Source organism: Oreochromis aureus, linkage group 13 (genome assembly GCF_013358895.1).
Source record: "Oreochromis aureus strain Israel breed Guangdong linkage group 13, ZZ_aureus, whole genome shotgun sequence".
In the NCBI taxonomy this organism is placed as follows: Eukaryota; Metazoa; Chordata; class Actinopteri; order Cichliformes; family Cichlidae; genus Oreochromis; species Oreochromis aureus.
This window is the reverse complement of record NC_052954.1, coordinates 35,187,493-35,213,061: the sequence shown is the minus strand read 5'-3', so window position 1 is coordinate 35,213,061 and position 25,569 is coordinate 35,187,493. Positions and strand designations below refer to the sequence as shown.

General features: G+C 46.8%; 1 protein-coding gene across 2 annotated transcripts; it reads left to right on the top strand.

The window, feature by feature from the left end:
• Positions 1-8,165: 8,165 nt before the first annotated feature.
• On the top strand, positions 8,166-25,350 carry LOC116333203 (synapse differentiation-inducing gene protein 1). Of its 2 annotated transcripts, XM_031756383.2 has the most exons (5): positions 8,166-9,482; positions 9,712-10,073; positions 10,360-10,994; positions 13,445-13,582; positions 21,870-25,350. In XM_031756383.2, exons 3-5 carry the CDS (start codon positions 10,443-10,445, stop codon positions 22,026-22,028), a joined length of 849 nt encoding a protein of 282 aa, XP_031612243.1. In that variant the 5' UTR covers positions 8,166-9,482; positions 9,712-10,073; positions 10,360-10,442; the 3' UTR covers positions 22,029-25,350. The 2 variants fall into 2 exon arrangements, with proteins under 2 accessions (XP_031612243.1, XP_039477312.1); XM_039621378.1 differs by lacking the exon at positions 9,712-10,073.
• Positions 25,351-25,569: the final 219 nt, after the last annotated feature.

Below are 25,569 nucleotides of genomic sequence, written 5' to 3'. Positions count from 1 at the left end.
TTATACGGTTCTTGGAGTGAGTGCATACACTCATTAAGTTTTTAGTAACTTCAGGTCACTGCAACAAGCCCAGGTTCAGGTTAACGACGGATGGGTACAGGACCTTGAAATGCACCGTGTAGAACGAAAGACCATCCTACAAACAAAGGTAAGTTTACCAGTCTCACAATTCGTCTTCATAAATACACATTCGTTAACCGTTTATTAATATAACCTTTGAGCTCAACGGTAATTAATTAGTAGTGGAAATAATTTCTGGTACGCATTACAGAAATGTAGCAGTGACAATAATATTGTATGTTGTAATCGCACTGGACAATTAGCAGCGCCGTAGCTCCGCAAACGCACATAACGCACACTGCGTAGGGCACCAAATGGCCGGTAGGGCACCAAAAAAATCAGGGTCGTAAAAAAAAAAAAAGTAAACCATATTAATACTATAAATATCATATGCATTAATATGGTTAAACAATACAAAAGCAACATAAAACAATTTTCCCGAGAAAAGGGGTGAATCTGCTTTGTGCCCTGTCTCCAGTCTCCTCCTGGTGCCCCCACCCCCCACTCCCAGTGGTCTGTTCTAATCAAATCAAATCAAATCAAATCACCTTTATTGTCACATCACATGTGCAGGTACACTGGTACAGTACATGCGAGTGAAATTCTTGTGTGCAAGCTTCACAAGCAACAGAGTTGTGCAAAATACAATAACGTGCAACAAGCAAAATATAAAAATGGTTAATCTAAAAAGTAATAAATATATGTACCATATATAAAGGTATATACATTACTGAATGTGTGTACTAAATATGTTTTCTACGTGTGTGTGTGTGTGTGTGTGTGTGTGTGAGTGTGTATATACATGTTTTACAAATGAAATAGAGTAAACAATAAAATAAGATATATAAAATATAAAATATACAGAGGTAGGTATGTGCAAAACAGTGGCATTAATGTACAGTATGGAGTGCATAATGTTGAAGTTCCAGTAGTGAGGGTGAGGTGTCTATGACGTGTTCAGCAGTCTGATGGCCTGGTGGAAAAAGCTGTCTCTCAGTCTGCTGGTACGGGACCGGATGCTGCAGAACCTCCTTCCTGATGGAAGTAGTCTGAAGAGTTTATGGCTGGGGTGACTGGAGTCCTTGATGATCCTCCCGCTTTCCTCAGGCACCGCTTCCTGTAGATGTCTTGGAGGAGGAAGCTCACCTCCAATTATCCGTTCAGCACACCGCACTACTCTCTGGAGAGCTTTGCGGTTGTAAGCGGTGGTGTTGCCATACCAGGTGGTGATGCATCCAGTGAGGATGCTCTCAATGGCACAGCGATAGAAGGTCCTGAGGATGCGGGGCTCATGCCAAATCTTTTCAGTCTCCTGAGAAAGAAGAGGCGCTGCTGCGCCTTCTTCACTGTCTTGTTTATGTGTACTGACCACGTAAGATCCTCAGCCAGATGTACACCAAGGAAGCGGAAGCTGCTCACTCTCCACAGCGGCGCCGTTGATGGTGATGGGGTGTGTACTCCTCTGCACCTCCGGAAGTCCACTATCAGCTCCTTTGTCTTTGCGACGTTGAGGGTGAGATGGTTGTCTTGACACCAGTGGGTCAGGGCGCTGACCTCCTCCCTGTAGGCTGTCTCATCACCGTTGGTGATAAGACCCACCACTGTAGTGTCGTCCGCAAACTTCACAATGATGTTGGAGTTGTTAGTGGCCGTGCAGTCGTGAGGTGTAGAGTGAGTACAGGAGAGGGCTCAGTACACACCCCTGTGGAGCACCAGTGTTCAGTGTGATGGGGATGAGGTGGTGCTGCCCAGTCTGACCACTTGGCGTCTGTCAGACAGGAAGTTAAGGATCCAGCTGCAGAGGGAGCTGCTCAGTCCTAGATCCTGCAGTTTCCTGTCCAGCTTCGAGGAACGATGGTGTTGAATGCTGAGCTGTAATCTACAAACAGCATTCTCACATACGTGTCTCTCTTCTCCAGGTGTGACAGGGCAGCATGGAGTGTCAGGGCTATGGCATCATCAGTGGACCTGTTGTGGCGGTATGCGAACTGTAGAGGGTCCAGTGAGTCGGACCCAGTGAGTCTATAATGCCTCAATTCGGTATTGGTAAACACCTGTTTGAACATGGCCTCGAAACGGCAACAGGAGTCGGGAGCGGAGAAAAGAAAGAAGAAGAGGAAGCGTGATGAAACTCAGGCGTCGCTTGCCGGTAAGGCAATGTTTAAATAATAACAATAAAAAAAGTTCATTATTGTAGCCCTTGCTTGCACGCTCATGTCCGTCAACTCTGTGATAGCTCCTGTTAGCAGTGTTCATACTGTGTTAACAAATGTTGCAAATGATTGATGTTGGGTAGTTTGTTTACGTTGTGGATATGAATATAGAATGGACTACTAAAAGCAACTCATCATGGTCACTCAATTGACGGTTTTCAGATAACGTTAGCAATCGTGAGACTAGCATTTCCCTCCTCAGGTTGCTAGCTGGCTAACGTCATGCATGCTACTGATTAACCTTAACTTTGGGATAGGTCAGTGATGCAGTCAAGTATTATTATCAGATTAGACAAGATTACTTTGTATGTTGCTGCATTTCAGGATATCTATAAAGACGCATATCTTATTTATGCGGCATAAATAAGATATAGGTTTCATATTACAGTGTAATATGAAACCTATATCTTCCAGTAATATAGATTTCCTACTTGCGCATTTATATCAAATTATGTACAGCATGTTTATATTGCCATTTGCCATTATGAAAATCTATACATGTAAAATATAGTTAGTAATTTTTAAATGTACCAGTGACTTACTTAATTTATTAGTCTTATAATGCAATTTTTAGTAGGCCTACTGTAGATTCAAAATTGTATTTCTGTAAAATCCTGAATATTTTCTCTTGTATGCAGGGTCAATGCTTAAATATGTTCAAGGAGGATCTCAAGGACAGGATGAACCATCCAGTAGTAGTGCCATCCCTGGACATCAACCACCAGCCATTGTAGACCCTGCAACAATCCCTAGCCAAGAAGAACAAGAACCATCAACCACCAGTTCAGGTACAGTTCCATACACAAGTACCACTGAGAGTCCTGTCACTGAGAGACTATCAGAAAGTGACACTGTGGAGACATGTGTGCCCCTTCAACCGATCCTGCTCTTTGGCCAGCTCACATTGTAGATGCTGATCGTGTTGAAATTGTGCGGAGAGGTCCTTTTAATGTCAGCTCTGATTTTAATTTTCCAAAGGGGCCTGAGTATTTATTTGTAACAGTATTTTTAACCTCCTTTAACCTTATTTATTTGTTTAACTGTCATGTTTGTTGTTATTTAATTAAACAAATTCCACTGAGAAATTCAAAAGTATTAATGTTTTTTTTTTTTTTTTTTAAGTGGCGGGGGGGGGGGCACCATAAAGCATTTGTGCTTAGGGCACCCAAATGGCTAGCAACGGCCCTGACAATTAGTGATACAAAACAACTGTTTTATCCTGTGAATAAAAGTATATGTTTTTGTCAATGTACCGTGGTAATAACAGAAGCGAAACGCAATATTGTGTCAGGACAATTCACTATTTATGCACAATAAATAAAGGAGCATAGCGCGACAATTTCTGTTCAGCGCCAGACTTGCTTGTAACCTATATCACCAATTATGTTAAGAAAAATGACGCATTAACTACTACAAAACACTGACCTTTGTGGGAATGCTTGGAGCAGACTAACATGTGAGCTGGAGTGTTCTGAGATGTTATATTTAGTATATCCAGACCATCCGTCTGCTCTTACTTGAAACATGGCTTAAAAATTTCTCTTCAACGACGTAATCCGACAAAACCCCAAAAGCGATCTCTTTACCCGTGGGCTTCCGTGGCTGTCATGCGACCGGCTATTGCAGTTAATAATACAACAGCTTCTTGCCATTTTTTGTGTTTCTTTTTATCGCTGTGTAACTGAGTTCAATTGAAAGCCTGCGTGCGCTAGTACCTCTTGCCTCAAATTCCCATAATCTTTTGCGGTTTTACCCCTGAATGACGTCACATTTTCAATCTCTATCCTAGTGGGCCGGTCTCTAGTCAAAATGCCCGGGCCGATTTTTTGTCCCAGTCCAGCCCTGGGTGCAACAAATAGGTACGTGTAACAGACAGGTGTAAGTAAGGGTGTAACCGCAGAGGGTCAGGTACAGGTGATATTTTTGTCTGTCTAACCCTTGCACATTAATATTATTATTGCTGTTTGGAGAGGAAAGCTCCAAAAACAAAAGTGTTCTGTTCTCTGAGTTACAGACAGCAGCTACTCCTCCTGTCCCGGCGTCCTCCTCCGTCACAACCACCCCGGCCTGCCGGATGTATGAGCATCCCATTTCACGCTGATTAAAGATTAAATATCAGTTTTTAATTTCTTGCATTTTCTTCATTTTTCACTATCTGATGCTTTCCCTTCAGCCTTGCTCCAGAGTCTGCAGGGAGGAGCGCCTGGAGGCTCACAGGTGTGTGTGCTGCAGTAAAGCATCCACAGCTGCAGGGGGCGCTGACGTTTAATCTGTGAACTGCAGCAGGAACTAGAGAATAGAATAGAATAATCCTTTAATTGTCCCACAAGGGGAAATTTGGTTGTAACAGCAGCCAAAAAGACACATATACAAACAAACAGTACACAGGACACAGAACACAAACATACACAATTTTTCTTACATATTTACATTAAGGACAATGGTTACTATAAACAGAGTACTGTACAGTTATTAAATAAAATAAAAATAACTACAGATAAGAGGCAAACCAGGTTGTAGTGCAAATCGGTTGATTAACTTATTGCAGTTACAACACTGATGTAAACATCTATGATTGTTGGGAGCAGTTCTGATTGTACAGTCTGACAGCTGCAGGGAGGAAGGACCTGCGGAAACGCTCCTTCATGCATCGAGGATGCAGCAGTCTCTCACTGAAGGAGCTCTGCAGTTCAGCAACATTTACATGCATGGGGTGGGAGACTCTGTCCATCAGAGATGTTATTTTGGCCAGAGTCCTTCTGTCTCCCACCACCTGCACTGGGTCCAGGGTGCATCCCAGAACAGAGCTGGCCTTCCTGATGAGTTTATCCAACCTCTTCCTCTCAGCTGCCGATAAACTGCTGCTCCAACATACAACACTGTAAAAAATGACAGATGCAACCACAGAGTCATAGAAGGTCTTTAAAAGCGCTCCCTGTACTCCAAATGACCTCAGCCGCCTCAGCAGGTAGAGTCTGCTCTGACTCTTCCTGTAAAGAGCATCAGTGTTGTGGCTCCAGTCCAGTTTATTATTCAGGTGAACACCCAGGTACCTATAAGAGTCCACTATCTCAATGTCCACTCCCAGGATGTTCACCGGTGTCAGTGTGGTGGGTCTGCGTCTCCAGAAGTCCACCACCAACTCCTTGGTTTTCCCGGCGTTGATCAGCAGGTGGTTCTGCTGACACCAGTCTACAAAGTCCAGAGTCCACTGTCTGTACTCTGAGTCGTCCTCACCTGTGATGAGGCCGACTATGGCAGAGTCGTCAGAGAACTTCTGTAGGTGGCAGCGTGGGGAGTTGATGGAGAAGTCTGCAGTGTAGAGGGTGAAGAGGGCGGTGCCAGCACAGTTCCCTGTGGGGCCCCCCGTGCTGCAGACCAGCGTGTCAGAGACACAGCCCTGTGACCTCACATACTGTGGGCGTTCTGTGAGGTAGTCCAGTATCCACTGGGACATGTGGTGGTCCACTCCCAATAGCTCCAGCTGGTCTCTCAGAAGTCGTGGCTGGATGGTGTTGAAAGCACTGGAGAAATCAAAGAACGTGATCTTCACAGTGCTTCCAGGCTTCTCCAGGTGAGTCAGAGCTCGGTGCAGGAGGTAGATGATGGCGTCCTCCACCCCAATGCCAGGCTGGTAAGCAAACTGCAGCGGATCCAATGAAGACCTCACCAGGGGGCGCAGATGGTTTAGAACCAACCTCTTGAGGGTCTTCATCAGATGTGATGTCAGGGCTACCGGCCTGTAGCTGCTGAGGTCCTTGGGATGGGAGGTCTTTGGTACCGGTACCACACAGGAGGTCTTCCACAGCTGTGGTACTTTCCCCTACTAACCAAAACTAACCGAAGAATGAAAACAGGAAAGGAAGTTTGGACTCAGCTGGAAATTTGGTTCTAAAGAATTTTGAGTCATGAAGATAAAAATGAGTAAATTCAAGACAAAATCTGATTTTTTCATTTTGTTTCCAACATTCAGACCTCAGCGTGAAGGTGTGATGGTGGGCCCTGAGTGTGGTCTGACAGGAGGAGTGCTGCGTCTGTCAGATCTGCCCTGGACCTGTGAGGTGGATGAAGCTGTGCAGGTCTGCAGTGAGCGTGAAGGGGATGCAGCATTTTTCATTTGTGCTGATTTATGTTTCCCTCTGCAGGAGTGACCTGATGTTGTGATGTGTGGATCACTGAAGGCACTTTTACCATTAAACTGCTTCAGCACTTCCCTTTTGTGCAGCTCATATTCAACATGAGGTTAAATCTTACACAGTAAAACACACAAAAACACTCCTGCATGCTTTTCAAAAAAGGTGGTGTGGGTGGAGCAGGATAACAGGAAATGAGGACTCCATCATTGCGTACAGCGCACCCTACATCCTGTTTCGTTTCGGTTACTATCCATGAATTTATTTTGGAGCTTATTCTTCTGCTTTGACAAGTTCTTCTCACTCAGATGTTTGACGTTTTTTTCCTCAGCCTCCTCCAAAATTCTCTGCTTCATCCTGATCTCCCCTCCGTTACCTCCTCCCTCCTGATGGTAACGTGTGGTCTGTTCCTGGACTCTCTGAAAGCAGCTGTGCATGAGTCCCTGTTCAGAATAATCCTTCTTTACCTGACACCGGCCTCTCTGCATCCTCTGTCTGAAGCGAGATATTTAACTCCTCCCCATTTTCCACACAGCTTACCTCTGACTGGCTACCCCTCACAAACATCAGGTGGGTGGGGCTCCAGCAGGTCCTAAGAGCTCAAATCCAACCTAAGCTCTATAACACCGATGTTAATGAATTAACAACTGCGTGGAAACCTGACTCTGCCCCCAGGGGAAGCGCCGTTATTCTTCTGCTCGGCAGCAGCAGCTGATCAGCTGCATTGATTACCTGATCGGACTCATTGATAACCAGATCAGATGCATTGACGACCTGATCGGATGCACTGATGACCTGATTGGATGCACTGACGACCTGATTGGATGCATTGACGACCTGATCGGATGCACTGATGACCTGATCAGACTCATTGACAACCAGATCGGATGCATTGACGACCTGATCAGATGCACTGACAACCTGATCGGATGCACTGATGACCTGATCGGATGCACTGATGACCTGATCAGACTCATTGACAACCAGATCGGATGCACTGATGACCTGATCAGACTCATTGACGACCTGATCGGATGCACTGATAACCTGATCAGACTCATTGACGACCTGATCGGATGCACTGATGACCTGATCGGATGCATTGACGACCTGATTGGATGCATTGACGACCTGATCGGATGCACTGACAACCTGATCGGATGCACTGACGACCTGATCGGATGCACTGATGACCTGATCAGACTCATTGACAACCAGATCGGCTGCATTGACGACCTGATCGGATGCACTGACAACCTGATCGGATGCACTGACGACCTGATCGGATGCACTGACGACCTGATCGGATGCACTGATGACCTGATCAGACTCATTGACAACCAGATCGGATGCACTGACGACCTGATCGGATGCACTGATGAACTGATCGGATGCACTGATGACCTGATCAGACTCATTGACAACCAGATCGGATGCACTGACGACCTGATCGGATGCATTGATGAACTGATCGGATGCATTGATGACCTGATCGGATGCACTGATGACCTGATCAGACTCATTGACGACCTGATCGGATGCATTGATGAACTGATCGGATGCATTGATGACCTGATCAGACTCATTGACGACCTGATCAGATGCATTGACGACCTGATTGGATGCATTGACGACCTGATCGGATGCACTGACAACCTGATCGGATGCACTGACGACCTGATCGGATGCACTGATGACCTGATCAGACTCATTGACAACCAGATCGGATGCACTGACGACCTGATTGGGTGCACTGATGAACTGATCGGATGCACTGATGACCTGATCAGACTCATTGACAACCAGATCGGATGCACTGACGACCTGATCGGATGCATTGATGAACTGATCGGATGCATTGATGACCTGATCGGATGCACTGATGACCTGATCAGACTCATTGACGACCTGATCGGATGCATTGATGAACTGATCGGATGCATTGATGACCTGATCGGATGCATTGACGACCTGATCGGATGCATTGACGACCTGATCGGATGCGCTGACGACCTGATCGGATGCATTGATGACCTGATGCCTCCTCTCTCATGGCAGCTCTGCTAGGTCTGCAGAGTCCTAACTGCACAAACCACCAGACGTCTGGAACAAACCACAGCACAGTGGAGATGTTTGCACATCTGACGCACAAAAAGCAAACCGCTCAGACGAGCTGTGAGTTCCTCGTCCACAGTGATGTGACACACTGATAAAATCAAACCATCACTCATACCAGGTTTAATGGGACCTGATGAAGGTTTAGTGGGTGTACTCTGTCTGAAGAGTGTTTATGACAGAAAGTGTGGTTCACTTTAAAATGTCCTGTTTCCATGACGCCTGATGGAATATCTCACCCTGACATTCTCTCTCTTGACTCTTCCCTCGTTTATATTTTGTTTAGTCTCTACAAGATTGTTTCTGCATGAAAAGCAGCAGGTGGAGCTGAGACATCATAAACTTCCTGTATGAACTGATTGCAGAAGGAGATCTGGAACAGATTCGGTTTGTAATATTAGAACATCAGGACGATGTCTCCCAGCTAAAAACAAAAGAAGATCTGATGTCCAAAATTCAACATTAATTGAATTTCTGAATTCTTTGAGAAATTCGTGGATGCAGATCAGGATCAACTCCAAACTAAAACCAGTTCTAAGTCCGAGCAAACATGCGATTGTTCAGCGGGTCTGACTTCACGAGTCCAAACCTGGACGTTTTCAAGGACGATTTATTCAATTCGTCATTCGTTTGATCTGAGGGGCTTTAGGACCCTGTGGAAGAAGTCTCTGCTGACACACACCTCCTCTGTATTCAGCGCACATGCCTCCTCTCTCCTCCTCCTCCTCTCCACCTCCTCTCTGCAGGAGAATCATTCTCGGAGCAGACGGACACCTGCCTGCCCGCCTGCCTCTCTCCTCTTACGGCTGTTTTGGAAATCCGGAGCTTCGCATCGGGACCCCGCCGCTTCTCAGCCCGCTCAGAGCGCACCCAGAGCGGCTGCGGGACAGCCGCGGGGGTCGCTGTCACGCCTGGATGCGCAGATGGGTGGATGAACGGCTCTCGTGTCTCACCTTGGGAGGTGAGTATGTGCGCGTGTTTGTGTGTGTGCGCGTGTGGCTATCACCGTGCTGACGTCAGAGCCGGTGAGTGTCGGTATTCGGGTCTACGATGAGGTTTTTTCTGTAAACATCCGTGCACGTGCGTGTGCGCGGTGTCCATGCACGTGCGCCTGTTGGTGGTGATGGTGGGGGCGCAGCTTTGAAGATGAGCTTTATTATTAATGTGCTGTGGATTATTTGATGTTTCAGCTCAAAGAGTCACAAATACACCAAAAACGTCAGGAACACCTCCAACACCACAGCCAAGGAAGCACCAGCAGGAAACACCACAATATCTGACGACTGTATGGAGGGAGGGCCGAGGCACGAAATCCTTTATTAGAGCTCTAATATACCAGGTGCTTCAGGTGTTTAAGGTTTCACACACGCTGCTGACGTCACATATTCCAAACAGACCATCATCAGGTCCAAATATGAAGCCGCAAACACAGCAGTGCAGACATGTCCCCGTATGTCAGACTGTCCTCCTGCTGATGGTTTCCTGCCAAAACATAAAAGGACCTCAGGTGTTTATCGAGGCATCTCATGGGATGCAGGATGCAGCTCAGCAGGTGAATCCTCTAACACACACACACACACACACACCACATTTGCAAACACACATCACACGGGTGCATGTGTCCGTGCTGTGAGGATATTTCTGCCTGTGAGGACAGCAGGACAGGCCCGTCACACACGGACCAACGCCTTTCGTTGCACTTCCTCCTTTGTTCTCCAGTGTGTGCCTCTATCTTATTTTGTATTTATTCCTGCTGTCACAGTTGGTGTGGAGCACCTGTACAATGACATCAAAGGGCTATTCTATTCTATTCTATCTTCTCTTTTTCTATTTTTCAGCAAAGTTCAGTCCACAATGCCTGACCCTTGACCTCTGACCTCTCTGAGAGACCCCTCGAGGAGGAAACGAGTTCTGAGGAGAGATGGAAGGTGGAGGAGACGAGGAGAGCCGAGGAGAAGAGACTGAAACCTCCTCCGGGCTTGGGAGAGTCTCACAGAGAGGAGGAGGAGAATCCTGCAGACAAAATGGCCTGATCAACACGCACAGGCTGGGGGCGGAGCCCCAGGAGGCGCTGCTGTCAGTGTACTCTGCTCCTCAGTATCAGGGTCACGTGGTGATGAGCACCTCCACTCAGCAGGAGCACAGCAGGGGTCCTCCCCAGCTTCTGAACCCCAGCACTCTCCTACCCCACCACGGGGTGCCAGACCCTGGCCTCAGGCCGGCCCCCGGCCTCTTCCTGTGCCCAGAGAGTGTCCTGCGGGCCTGGGGGGAGGCCGGGGGAGGCGACTGCTGTGAGACCACCTTCATCGAGGGACTTGGACCAGAAGCCTCCTCTTCTTCTGCCGCCCCCACCTCCACAAAGGAGGTGCTGCTGTTCACTGATGGGAAGTATCTGGAGTTTTCTGGCGAGGAGGCAAAGATTCACAGGCTGTCCTATGACATCGACGACGATGAAGACTTCCAGGAGCTCGAGGTAAATAAGCTCTTTTCACCTTACGTTCACACACTCACACTCTGATGATGAGTTGGGGAAAACTCTGGCTACAGAACCCCAGACCCAACCACTGACCTTCTGATTGGTGGATGACTCACTCTGGCTCCTGAGCCGAGGTGAGGGCAGAGGTCTGAAGAACGAGTGCCAAGACTCTTTTTCTCGTTCTGACAGAAAAGTGTCATCAGCATATATTCACTGAGGGAAAACAGGCACTGCAGTTCCTCTCATGTCCACTAGATGCTGCTGTCAAACGTCTCTGTGGTAGTCAAAACGGGTTTCCTCATGGGTGCTACCACACCAAGGAAGCATGGCTGAACACCAATGTTTTTGCCATTTAAAGTCGTTGCTATGACAACAACAACCGCATCACAGTGGAAAGATGTTAACAAAGTTTCCACGTTGACTTGTGATCCAGTCAGATCTTCTTTAACAGAGGAAGAACCAGACGTGAGAGCCACTGTGAGTCAGCTTGAGGCTTGGTTTGGTGATCAGTGAGCTCAGCATGATGGAGGTCAGGGCATCGAATCGAAATATATATAAAACAGTGTGTGAACACAAACCTGTCTGTGCTGTAGTAGGTGACATTGATGAAGCACATCCAGCAGATTTTGGAAATCAGCTGATATCTGCTATCATCAGAGACATCAAGAAAGTCAAGATTAAAGTATCTGCGGTGTTACTGTTATAGCTGAGCTCTGAAGGAGCTTTTGTGGCTGCTGGTTCATCATCTTGGCTTAGTGATTTCTGGTCATCATCAGTCGCTCACAGATGCTCTAACCCAAAGTTTTTTTAAAGCATCGCAGATGTTCTGACTACTTCAGACCTGCTGGGCAACAGCTGGTTGCTCCCCTTTGAGTATAAATGTACATTTCTACCATTGTGACTGTGAGCTGTGGCATCCAAGTGGCAGAAACAGCTTCCTCTTTAGAGATCGGGTGAGGAACCCGCACTTTGAGGGATCTCAGAATCAAGGAGGTGTTTCAGATCAGATCTGATCAGGATCAGGGTTCCTCCTGGATGCTTCTCTTTGGAAATGTTTTAGCCATGCCCAGAAACCCCACCGGATCCATCCAGAACTAGATGGAAAGATTATAGTATAAGGAGCTTGAAAAGAAGAGCGACCGGGCTTCTTTGAGTTACTTCAAGACGTTTCAGCTGTCATCTGAGAAGCTTCTCTTTAGAATTGATAAAGAGTGAAACGTCAAAGAAGCCCACTCTTCTTTCCAAGCTCCTGAGATTACCATGACCTGGACGACTGACAACATACAGACACATGGAAACGTTAGACGTTCTGTCTGACCTGGGAACAGCTCTGGATAACAGGAAGTGAAGCTAGTAAAGAAACATCTGGAATACTTGCTGAGCCCACTGCTGTGTTGATCTGATTTCTGAAGAGGATAGGTGGGAGGATGGATGGAAGGATGGAAGGAGGGATAGAAGGATGAAAGGAAGGATATATTGAGGGCTAGAGGGAAGGACAGACAGGTGGACGGATGGATGGCTGGAAGTCTGTCCATCCGTCCGTGATGGGGAGTCAGAGTGCTTCCTGCAGAATGAGATTAGCACTCAGAGCTGCAGCTCTCTGAGCGACACGTTTGACCTCCTAACAGCCAATCGCTTTAGAGACGATTAGCTGAGATTTTGTCTCACTGAAGTCCAGCTTTAATCTACTCTGCAGCTCTAATGGGTGTGTGTGTGTGTGTGTGTGTGTGTGTGTGTGTGTGTGTGTGTGTGTGCTGCAGGGATTAAAGAGGCCAGAGGGCAGGGCACACTCAGAGGAGCAGTAACAGTCACAATTTGGTGAATCACCTGAATTATTCACCTAAAGCTGTAAAGTGAAACCAGCCCAGGAGTTTAAAGCTCACAGGAAGTTTTATTTCAGAAGTTTAAAATTAAATCAGTAATGACATTTGTGAGGATGCGAAACTGATTTCTCTGCAGTAGGTACACAAACACCATCAGGGACGTCACAGCACCACGAGACGTTTTACAGCAGCCTCCATTTTGACTTGAGGCGTGAGGCAAGCGCTGGCCTCCTGAAAGTGTCACGCTCAACCCCCACAGCCAGCTGATGGAACGGCCTCTCTCTTTATTCCTGCTGGATCTGTAGAAACAAACAAAAATGTAGACTTCATTTTAGCCAAAACCAATCAGGAAGCTCCATGTGCTGCAGTTCCTCTGGTGTCCAGCAGAGGCAGCAGCACTGAGTCAGTCCCCTAGACTCCTGTGTTAAAATCTCCATGTGCTGTTAAGTAACAACTGTATGTGGGAGGATGTTTTTATAACTCACCTGGGTTAAAGTTTGCATTGTTGGGGGCGTGGCCTGTTTGACCGACAGGTGGGTGGCGACACAGACATACACACAGGTGTCTAATGTTCTCGCCTGAAAAGCTGCTCCGGGTGAGTGATTGATTCGTGTTTTTGATCAGAGCGATTACTCCAGCGAATCAGAGAGCGAGGACGCCTTCCTGCTGATGCCTCCCAGAGATCACCTGGGCCTCAGCGTCTTCTCCATGCTCTGCTGCTTCTGGCCGCTCGGCATCGCCGCCTTCTACCTGTCGCACGAGGTGAGGACTCAGATCAGCTGCAGCGTTTGGATGTTAACGTTTATCTGAAATAAGAAATCAAAGAGTTCTCGTGTTTTGAAGCCAGAGGCCCTTACAAGATGGTACATTTAAACATTTAACATCTAGTCTGAGTTTTCCCAGCTAATGGACGTGTCAAAGCTGCAGTGTGTTAAAGAGTGAGCACAGAACACAAACAAAAATCCCCTTTAACCTTTGAGCAATGTGCATAAATGAGGGAAACGACAGCGAGTGCACAAAACTGTAACCCCTCAAAACCGACGGGAGCGTTTTAGGTCAAATTACTCTTGAACATGGGAAAATTCCAGCGGTTTCTGAAAGCATCGACTCTGTGCTTTTCACTGATGTTAGGGTCATTACGGTAATCCCAGGCAGGTATTCAAATCGCGGCAAACAGTAAAAACAAAACAATAAAAAAGAATGTAAAAACTGTCTTTTCTCCACCAACCTCCGTCTTTACGCAGTGTGCCCAGGTTTACCGCAATACAATACATCTTTATTTATAGAGCACATTTAAAAACCAGCAGTATACCAAAGTGCTTAACATAAAAGACAGAAAGTAACATGAGTATTATAAGGCCTTAGCAAAGTACCAAATATACTAACAGGTCATTGTCACTAATACACAGGGGTAGCATAAAATACATATCAAGTAAAAGCATTGTAAAAGCACAAGCCATTGTCCTTAATGTAAATATGTAAGAAAAATTGTGTATGTTTCTGTTCTGTGTCCTGTGTACTGTTTGTTTGTATATGTGTCTTTTTGGCTGCTGTTACAACCAAATTTCCCCTTGTGGGACAATTAAAGGATTATTCTGTTCTAGTCTACAAAAGATATGTATAAAGGAAAATAGAGTAAGTCTAAGAGTCAGGTACAGGCACTGACAAGCAGGAAAAGCGAGATTAAACAAATAGGTTTTTAACCGTGATTTAAATGATTGGGTAGAATCGGACGCCCGGATTGCAATAGGAAGGTTATTCCACAGCTCTGGTGCAGCCAAGGCAAACGCACGGTCACCTCTAGACTTCAGCCGAGATCTTGGCTGCACCATGAGTAACTGAGTAGATGATCTTAGTGCTCTGGCGGGAACGTACGATCTATGGAGTTCGATAAGGTAGCTCGGTGCTGTGTTGTGGGTGATTTTAAACGTAAGCAGCAGTATTTTAAATTGGATGCGGTATTTAATGGGTAGCCAATGCAGGTCAGCTAGAACAGGGGTAATAGAGGCAAACCTCCCAGTTCCAGTCAGAATGTGTGCCGCAGCATTTTGAACTGTTTGCAGTCTATGAAGAAGGGCAGAATGAAGACCGAAATAAAGTGAATCGCAGTAATCCAGCCTAGAGGTCACAAAGGCGTGGATGAGCTTTTCCAGGTCCTTATGTGTAACATACTGCCTAGCCTTGGAAATGAGACGCAGTTGGTAGAAACTAGGTCTAACTACAGCGGACACTTGTAATAACCCTAAAATCACTGAAAAAGCACAGAACACTGGATTTCTTTCAACTGAGCAAATGGTTCAGATTACAGATGTCTGACACAGCAACAGGTTAGGCTTTAAAGCAGGGGTGAGGAACTCGAGGGCCGGTGTCCTGCAGGTTTAGACATGTCAGCTGATTTAAGCAGCTAAATGACCTCCTCAACATGTCTTGAAGTTCTCCAGAGTTCTCCTGGTAAAGAACTCATCATGTGGTTCAGCTGTGCTGACCCAGGGTGATGTTTAAAACCTGCAGGACACCGGCCCTCGAGTTTCCCACCCCTGCTTTAAAGTGTTAAATACATCCATCCTTATCAGAGCTACCAGACAGCGAGATGCCAGTCTGTCTAACACAGAACTATACAGACTCACACCTGTTACTGCATGTGAGAGAAGCCACACAGCCAGCCTGTCAGCCGCACTTTCTCGTTGTGAGGCAACAGTGCTAACCACCGCACCACCGCATAGGGACCAGAGAGGGCTGTAAACTGCACATGCTGCCCTGGGCACTCAAAGTTCTTCCTCCTTGGTCCAAACTGGTGTCCATGTCCACCTGCAGCCTCACTCTGCTCTCAGCTCTGCTCGTCAGGCCTGAAAGCGTCTGATTGGCTGCTCTGCTCTCATTGCTCTGATTGGTTCTCCACACTCTGGACTCTTCGGCTGCGCTTCCCCCGTTACTCTGCACAGCATCAACCCGCCCGCTTCTCCGTGTGTCTGTAATCCGCTCTGACACGGATCAATATTGCATCCACGACCCGTTCAGCTGGAATAATTATTCATGTTTGTCTAACTACAGTCTGCTAACTGCTACATTAATGGTAACAGATGGCTAATGTGATTATGGGGTCACTGCTAACAGTTAGCAGCTGTGGTTTGTCTGTTTGTGGGATGGAGACATGATTCCCTCCAGCTGGAATAAACTACCTGCCTGAAACAACCACATGACCCGAACACGTCAATGAAGTGACTGTTGTGTATTTACAGTAATGAGTCAGTGTGTGTGTGTGTGTGTGTGTGTGTGTGTGTGTGTGTGTGGATCATTACTTCAGAGCTGCTTCGACACACACTGACACAGTTCACCTTATACAACTGATCTGCAGTCAGCTGGAGGAGGAGAGATGCTCTCACTCAGCTTGTTAAAAAAATCAGGAGTGGGACAGAGGCGGAACCTGCTGTGACCTCACACAGGTAAAATCCAGGTAAGGAGAACAGGAAAAAGGGAAAACCCGTGAAACATTCAAACTGGAGGAAATTATACATAAACACAACGCAGACACAGGAAGAACGGAGCACAGAATAAACCCACGAACCAGCAGACAGCGACACACAGACCAGGAATTTCAAAATAAAACAGGAAACGTCACAGTGACTGAGCTCCTCCCCGTTCAAGTGACCAGTGATGCCTTTTTGTGGTGTCAAATGATTGGCTGCTACTGTAACCGTGGAGCGAACGCTCACGAAAAACAGACCAGAGTTCACGGTTGACGTAGTGAGTCAATGAACCCCACGTCAGCCTCAGCAACATGACTTTGAGTTTGACCTCCACTGAACTCAGATCAGATTTTTCTGCCCATTTCACTTCAAGCATGGAAGAACGAGCCGAACTCAGAAATCAAAACTAGATCGTGTCGGTATGCAAGACGGACACGGCCGCTGTGACGTCTTTGTCCTCGCCGTCATCGTGTTTTGAAACCAGATGTGATGAGTGAGGGGCGGGTCTGACAGAGAAACTGCATGCAGAAACCTCAGCCACTCACATTCCAAAGTTGAGAAAAGTTTAGGTTGGGCCCGCCCACTTTGTGTCACCGGACCCAGACCTGTGGGGTCACTGACTTTCTCTGACCTCTGATCACCTCAAACTGCTGCTGGTCATTTCCTGTTTGGAAGCCCCTCGTGTTTGAGTTTGTGTTAATAGGAAGAGGTTCATCAGGAGGTTTAATGACACTGACGTGTCTCTGTGATACAAAGAGATGTAGTCGTTTAGACGTCTGAATTACCCCCACATTATGAAACCATGAAACTAACTGTAATAAAAACTAAAGCTAAACAACAAAGCTGACTCTGGAAACGAACAGAAACTGAGCTGGACCACGTCAATATGGACACGTGTTCACATGGACGGACGGAGTAGTAATGGAGTAGGAATGGCGTCCTCCATTACTACTCTGTATGAATATGGCTGCCAAACCGGAGTCATCTCTCACCTAGTTGTAGTTTGTAAAGCGGTCAGGGAGGAAGAGGAACAAAGTTCCAGTCTGGTTACAGTCGCCCTCTGGTCGCAGTGGCTCGCTGGTCGCAGTCGCACTCTGGTCTCAGTCGCACTGTGGTCGCAGTCGCACTGTGGTCGCAGTGGCACGCTGGTCGCAGTCGCACTGTGGTCGCAGTCGCACTGTGGTTGCAGTGGCACACTGGTCGCAGTCGCACTGTGGTCGCAGTCGCACTCTGGTCTCAGTCGCACTATGGTCGCAGTCGCACTGTGGTCGCAGTGGCACGCTGGTCGCAGTGGCACGCTGGTCGCAGTCGCACTGTGGTCGCAGTCGCACTGTGGTCGCAGTGGCACGCTGGTCGCAGTCGCACTGTGGTCGCAGTCGCACTCTGGTCTCAGTCGCACTATGGTCGCAGTCGCACTGTGGTCGCAGTGGCACGCTGGTCGCAGTCGGACTCTGGTCGCAGTCGCACTGTGGTCGCAGTGGCACGCTGGTCGCAGTCGCACTGTGGTCGCAGTGGCACTCTGGTCTCAGTCGCACTATGGTCGCAGTCGCACTGTGGTCACAGTGGCACGCTGGTCGCAGTCGCACGCTGGTCGCAGTCGCACTGTGGTCTCAGTCGCACTGTGGTCGCAGTGGCACGCTGGTCGCAGTCGCACTGTGGTCGCAGTGGCACTCTGGTCTCAGTCGCACTATGGTCGCAGTCGCACTGTGGTCACAGTGGCACGCTGGTCGCAGTCGCACGCTGGTCGCAGTCGCACTGTGGTCTCAGTCGCACTGTGGTCGCAGTCGCACTGTGGTCGCAGTGGCACGCTGGTCGCAGTGGCACGCTGGTCGCAGTCGCACTGTGGTCGCAGTCGCACTCTGGTCTCAGTCGCACTCTGGTCTCAGTCGCACTGTGGTCGCAGTGGCACGCTGGTCGCAGTGGCACGCTGGTCGCAGTCGCACTGTGGTCGCAGTCGCACTCTGGTCTCACTCGCACTATGGTCGCAGTCGCACTGTGGTCGCAGTGGCACGCTGGTCGCAGTGGCACGCTGGTCGCAGTTGCACTGTGGTCGCAGTGGCACGCTGGTCGCAGTGGCACGCTGGTCGCAGTCGCACTGTGGTCGCAGTCGCACTCTGGTCTCACTCGCACTATGGTCGCAGTCGCACTGTGGTCGCAGTGGCACGCTGGTCGCAGTGGCACGCTGGTCGCAGTTGCACTGTGGTCGCAGTGGCACGCTGGTCGCAGTGGCACGCTGGTCGCAGTGGCACTGTGGTCGCAGTGGCACTGTGGTCGCAGTGGCACGCTGGTCGCAGTGGCACGCTGGTCGCAGTCGCACTGTGGTCGCAGTCGCACTGTGGTCGCAGTCGTACTGTGGTCGCAGTGGCACGCTGGTCGCAGTCGCACTGTGGTCGCAGTGGCACGCTGGTCGCAGTGGCACGCTGGTCGCAGTCGCACTGTGGTCGCAGTGGCACGCTGGTTGCAGTCGCACGCTGGTCGCAGTCGCACTGTGGTCGCAGTGGCACTGTGGTCGCAGTGGCACGCTGGTCGCAGTGGCACGCTGGTCGCAGTCGCACTCTCTGGTTTCAGCCCAGTCGTGTTTAAAGTGACGCTGCGTTGAATGTTGCAGAATGAGAATCAAAACAAAGACTTGATTCGAGCAGCTGTCTGACAGTTTGTAGACGTGGGAGGTTTGAACTGCGGAGGGTTTTGGCAACGAGCTGTCTGGTTGTCACATATGTGGTTTCCATGGCAACTGCACACCTACAGCTCCAAGGGAGCCTGGGCTGGTTGCCACTGACAACCCTTCCCACACTGAAATCCGTCAGTGAGACACAACAGAAAGCGCTGCGGCAGGAGGAAGAGGAGGAGAAGGAGCATGGTTGTCCTTTCTCTGTCAGAGGTTCATCAAACCAAAATCATTAAAAAAGGAATATTTCAAACGTGATGAGCACGCAGGAGAGGATCCTGCTCTCAGCATCATCCGCCCATCCCTGCTCACTCGGGGTTCAAACTTCACTCACAGAGTGAGAGAGGATCTTCAGGATAACCTCCTCCCTGCTTTACATCATGTTTGAAATACGAGAATCTTCTTTGGTCCCAAACCTTTAATCGTAACACTAAGAAGTCCCACAGCCTTTCTAAGAACAGGCGCATCATTACTGATGACTGTGCCTGAAAGGTCAAAAACATGACACTCGTCAACATGTTCTCAGTAATAACGCTTATTTGAGTCCCATGGAGATGTTACAGCTCTAAATGTACTGACATGACTTCTTATTGAGGAAAAGTAACTGAGTGGCTGCAGCCAGTCGGATCTAAGGGACGTTTATAATGAGCAGGTTGTTGGACGTGCTAATGCTAAACGGCTCTGTCTGAGCCATCTCCTCCACGGTGAGCTTTAGTCCTCAAGTTTTCTTGAACTAGTTTTTATTGTATTTACTGCAGTTAGTTTACCCTAACAGGGCAGTCAAACACCCTGAACCTCCAGTTAGACCCAGGCTAAACACATGTCAGGTACAGAGGGTAAAAAGGTAAACTCGGTCTGATGCTAACAGAGGCAGCAAGTCAAAACACAGAACAGCACACCAGGAAATAACTTTTAAAATCAAGGACGATACAAACTGAACTCACATATAACAAAGCAGACACACAGGAAGAAAAGCTTTCACACAGATCATAGTGAACACTCAGTGTGATGTATTGTGTATGAGGTCACATCAGGACATTTATCTAATGATGAATGAGAAGAGAAACGAGCAGAGTCAGATTCAGATTCATTCAGACTCCCTCTGAAAATACTGTCAGGACACTTTTACTGTGAGAACAAACAGCTGAAAAGTACCGTGTCCTGAGAGTAAATGGTGCCTGTGGCAGACTGAAACAATCTGTTTTTGTTAAGCTCCTGTTTATAATCTGATTTGGTGCTTTTAGATCAAGTCCAACACGCACACAGATTCATTTCCTGGAGATTAACTCACACTACTACTGGGATGACCCTAACCTTAAAAAGCGTGTCTTCAAATGTTGGCATTACATGTCCCTCTAATGTGGTGACGTATACACACTTAGGACCCACAATGCCAGTAAAAGCTGTCTACATATGCACACACAGTTTGAGCTTGTTACATAACTCTGGCTTCACACACACACACACACACACACACACACACACACACACACACACATTCTTTATTCGGGCCGAAGCATCTCATTGTTCCCCACTGGACCAGTCACAGGAGGTCCTGAGCTCACTGGCGCCCTCTGTCATGTGGTATGACATGGAAACTGTAATTAAGTCTTACTGGAAACTGTGGTGATTACAGTGGTTATTTCCTGCCCATGAGTCAGTTAATCAGGTTTACAGAGTTAACTCAGCTGTCACCTGACACAAAGATAGATGGTCACTGTCAGCACACGGCGAACATCAGCGTCGGACTCGGCGCTCAGAGGTCTAACATATACCAGAGTCCACCGTTAAAACAGAACAAACAACCTGCTGTCTCAGTCGGGAAGTTTCATTTGATGAATTTGGTGTTTTAACCTGTTACTCACCCAAGTCACACTGCACAGTGTTGGTTATGTCAGTCAGTACCAGCTCTGATAACACATCAAAAAGTGTGCAGCGCTTTGAGGGCCTCGAAAAGCGCTATATAAATGCAATCCATTATTGTTATTATTATTATTTATTATTATTATTGTTATTATTGTTAAAAAGAGCCGAGTGACAAAATTAAAGCAGTAAAAATATTCAGACAGTTTCAGTCTGACTCAGTCAGTCAGGTGGGAGGGCTGGGTTTCCCTGTATGACGTTTAGGTTACTGTCAGAATGGCCAGCTGGAGCACATCACTGTCATGTTAGGAACATTTTTCAGGTCCACTCGTTCAATAAGTAGAATCCAAGCAGAAGCTGATGCAGCAGATATCTAATAGAGCCCCTGAGATCAAAAACCAAGCAGGAGGCTTTGCTCCCTGATCACATCAGCTTTATTAAAAAGCGATTAAAGAGCAGAGAGACTGATGGGTCCTCTCTAATGTTCTTCCTCTGCCTTTTAATCTTGTTTCTTCTTCTGCTGTTTTGCTCAGCATCTCTTTGTAAAGCTGATTATCTGCTGTCACATGTGGAGTCTCCCCCTAAGCTCGGAGCTCTGTGGGCGAGTTCAGACCTGAAAGCTGCTGGTTTCATCAGAGAGAAGATGGAGACAGATCTTCATCACCTGATTGAACCAGAGGAAAAATTCTGATCGGTAACAATTACTGAGGTGTACTTGGACTAGAGACTTGAATCCTCCTATAACATCAGCAGTGGTTGGCACAGTTGCCTTACAGTGAGAAGGTTTGAAGCTGTCAGCCTGCCAGACTTTTGCATGTTCTCCTTGTTCCTGCGTGGTTTCTCTCCAGCTTCCTCCCACAGTGGATGGATGGATGGATGCTTTAGCCCAGTTTCCCGCTGTTACTGAGGTTCTAGCTCACCTTTGTTGGGTGGAACGTTAGTGCAGTTTTCTGTGTTTCATGTTTCTTTTCCCAACTCGTGTCACACGGAGAGTGACGAAATAAGGAGCTAACCTTTGTCTGACTTGTTTTTACATCTCTGTCCCTCTCAGACCAATAAGGCGGTGTCCAAAGGAGACTTTCACCTGGCCAGCTCCAGCTCCAGGCGGGCTCTCTTCCTCGCCGTCCTGTCAATCACCATCGGGACAGGTATCTATGTGGGCGTGGCCGTGGCGCTCATCGCCTACCTCTCCAAGAACCACCACTGGTAGCCTAAGATCACGGAGCGAACCCTCACCTTCCCCTGGAGTTCAGCTCCCCAGTGATTGTTTCCAGCATTTTGGCTGTCATCTCAAACTGGAGGAGAACTTCCTGTGAGCGCACGATGGCGTTGGACAGGCCGCTGTGCTGTTCTGAAGAGCCAATCGGATCCAAGGAGAGGAGATGTGTGAGAAACAAAGAAGAACCAGCATCATTTTTTAAAGCTTCTGCTGGCGTTACAGTTTGTTTAAAAGAACATTTTTGGTGTGATTACTTTAACTCTCATTTCCATCATCCAAACTGCACTGAATCATCACTTTAACTGTATCTGCATGAAAAGTTCTTTATTATTGTTGGAGGAAGTGAATCAAAAAGCTTGACTAAACCCTGAAGATGATGTTAATGTTCAGGGTGTAACAGTTTCTCTCATAGGAAGTTTTTAATGTCCACATCAGACGTTCAGCCGGAATAAAAGGAGGAGGAGTTTAAAGGAATACCATCAGCAGCACTAATAACCATTTGTGTTAAATATTAATTTATATCCTGCACTGTGGCACAGCGAGAGGAAACTTTTTGGGGATTTTATTCTTCTTTTGTAAATTTACTCTCTTCACACTTAAACAAAGACATAAAAGGCTAAATGGGACCAAACTGTAACAGTGATGATTAACACAAGGTGAGTGTGAAGGGGGAGATTACCACACACCTGTCCTCAGGTGAATGTGTGAAAGTGGATTGGCTGCTTCCTGTTTGCATATCAGGACAGTCACAAAGACTTTTTATTTATTTATTTATTTATATTTTTGGACAAACTCTGGACTTTTTCATGTGATAAAAGAGAAACTGCTGAACTCTTGTTTTTTCTCCCCGTGTGGATTTTCTGTCAGCTGATCCGATGACATTGACCTCATCATTGGTCCTTTTGGCTTTAAACCAACACAGAAACACCCACAACCCACCAGCTTGTACGCCGGTGTCCGAGGGTAGACTCACATCTTTCACCTGTCACGGTCTCTGCAGGTTTAGCATCTGGAGGTCAGGCTGGGACTTCATTTAACATCTGTGTACAGTTTGGTCATGAAATATGGACATACATTCATTTATTATTCTTTCTTATTGTCTTTTTTTTTATGCACACTGATGTTTTCTCTTTAAAAAAGTCTACAGACTTCTGGTCCAGAATCAGGACATCTCAGTGAAAACTGAATATTCAGCAGAAAACCTTCAAAGACGTTGGAAGTGTTGTAAAGGTGGCTCTAATGCAAGACCCTGTTTGGTGGATGTGTAAGACAGGTACTCGGGTCCTCGTCATGTCGTAGTCATGTGTAGACATTCAGAAAATTTTATGTAAGACTATTGGTGCAGGAACGTTGTTGGAGTTTTTTTCCGGGATGTTTCTGATGTTTAAGTCCAAATAAGTTTGTCTGGATGTCCAACTACAGATTTTTGTCTAGAACTTTTATTTTTTTGTTCGTCCAGAGATCTAATTTTGATTTTTGGGCTGGCCCCTCTTCTACACCCTTGGTACTGCAGGTCCAGTTTGTTGGTGGACTTTAAACGAAAAACAGAAATCCTTTGAGTGATATGGGAATATATATGAAGATTTGGATTTCATCTATTTTAGAAATCTGCAGTCTTTAGATGTCCACACAGTTTTAAACTTGTTTTAGATGTCCACTGATGTGTAAACGTACTGTGGAATCTACATCTGGGTCAAACTTAATTCAGAGGTTTAAAAACATCCACTCAAGTTTCAATATGAGGGCATCAATCCAGGATTGTTGTTGCAAGTCTTTAAGTCTCAGTCTCCGTAGTGCAGACCCCCTTTATCTTTTGGTAAACAAAACCTCGGGTCTATCTCTTTGGTCCTGATATTTGTTGGACACGATGTCCGTTCATAATCTTTGCTGAAGGCCTTCAGAAATCCAAGAGTCTCAAAACTGATGTTGAATCTCCACCAACATCTGAAACCAGTTTGGTGTTTGCATGTCTGCACACTCCTTTTTAGGAAGTCCACCCAAGTCCTATACTGAAGGCTGTACATTTCCAAAACAAACTGAGTGTTCATGGTGATCCTTCATAGAGAAAATGTTAAACATACATATCAGCTATACAGGCTTTGTGAAGGTCCAGGGTCATTGACTCAAGTCCATCCAGCACTTGTGTTGGAAGTCTTTAAATGTGAAACCGACTGTGTGAGTCATTATTTCTACATTTCTACAAACCTTCACAGCTGCAATGAAACCAGACAAAAGAACACATACACGTTCCTGAAACTCTGATAACAATCACTGCTGTCAGACCCTGAACAATTATCTGTTTAATGACTCCGCCCACCTAGGAGGACCATCTACCACACCTGATTCACTGCTAAGCTAACCTTCAAGCTAATCGGGCTCCCTCTGACTTCAGACCATCGGATAGAGTCTGCAAACACTGAGTGGATAATAAAGCCCGTTTTTAATGATAGTGAAGTCAGACTGAAACAGTCGGCTGTTATGGATTTCTAAAATTCACAAGATTAGTCCCGTGCATTTCTTTACTGAAATCAAGCAGAATGACCCTTTAATTAGAGGTTCACGGCGTCTTCAGGTTTAAGCTGCAGGTGTGGCTCTGAAGGTGTTCATATGGGTGCTTTTGTTTGCCGTGCAGGAGTACAGTGACGGGTGTTTAAACCCCTGATAACAGCAGCCACTGGGTAACGTAATGAGGTGTTGATTGCAGAACCGTTCCTGATTCTTAAAAAGCTGCGGTGCGCTTTATCAGCCTGGACTGGAAACAGGAAACGGTTCATCCTCGGCAGCTTCAAAGTCTGGGCTAAAGGGCTGCAAACATCATCACACATGCTGTCCGCACACGCTCACTGAAGGTGTTTGACTTTAACTGAGATTAGCATCTGCTGAATGTTTCAGATTGAACTCATGGAGCGTCCTCTTAATAAAAGTCAGAATTAAAGGAGCTTTCTGTCAAACCTCCCTGTTCCCTGTCTGTCAGTTGTTTGACTCTTAGCCTAACATGCTAAGCTACATGAGCTTATAACTTCCTGCCCAGCTCCAAATCAAACAGAGCTGCTCTGGTTGGCTGTTTTTTAAAGACTTCCTGGACTTTAAGTGCTCGCTAATAAAAATGTAAATGTTTGTGTCTGAGATACTTTCATTAAGTTGTTTGAGAACCTGCAGACAGTTCAGCCTCACACACTTTTCCACCTAAAATGGTGTTCCTGCTGAAATCTTTCCAACCACAACAATTCTCTCAGGAACAATTCCGGAGACAAAAACACACAGGAGACCGGATTAAATGGTAAATTCACACAAGCACTTTTCTGTACTTCAGTGGTTTCAAACTTTCACACTCAGGTGCATGCACTGGAGAGCAACTCAAGGTTCAGCATCCTGCCCAAGGGTACGTTGGCATGCAGAGTGAAGCAACCAGTGATCAAGCCAACAACTATCCGATTAGTCTTGAGTTATACTTGGGAATATTTCTTAGGAACACCTACAGCAGTTAAATAAGGATCAGTAAATATATTTCTAAAGCTGCACCAGATGTCAG

Coding starts and splice junctions, on each gene's coding strand:
- LOC116333203 (XM_039621378.1), top strand. CDS start 10,443: ATGGAAGGTGGAGGAGACGAGGAGAGCCGAGGAGAAGAGACTGAAACC. Junction 10,995..13,444: donor AAGACTTCCAGGAGCTCGAG/GTAAATAAGCTC, acceptor GTTTTTGATCAG/AGCGATTACTCCAGCGAATC. Junction 13,583..21,869: donor CCTTCTACCTGTCGCACGAG/GTGAGGACTCAG, acceptor TGTCCCTCTCAG/ACCAATAAGGCGGTGTCCAA.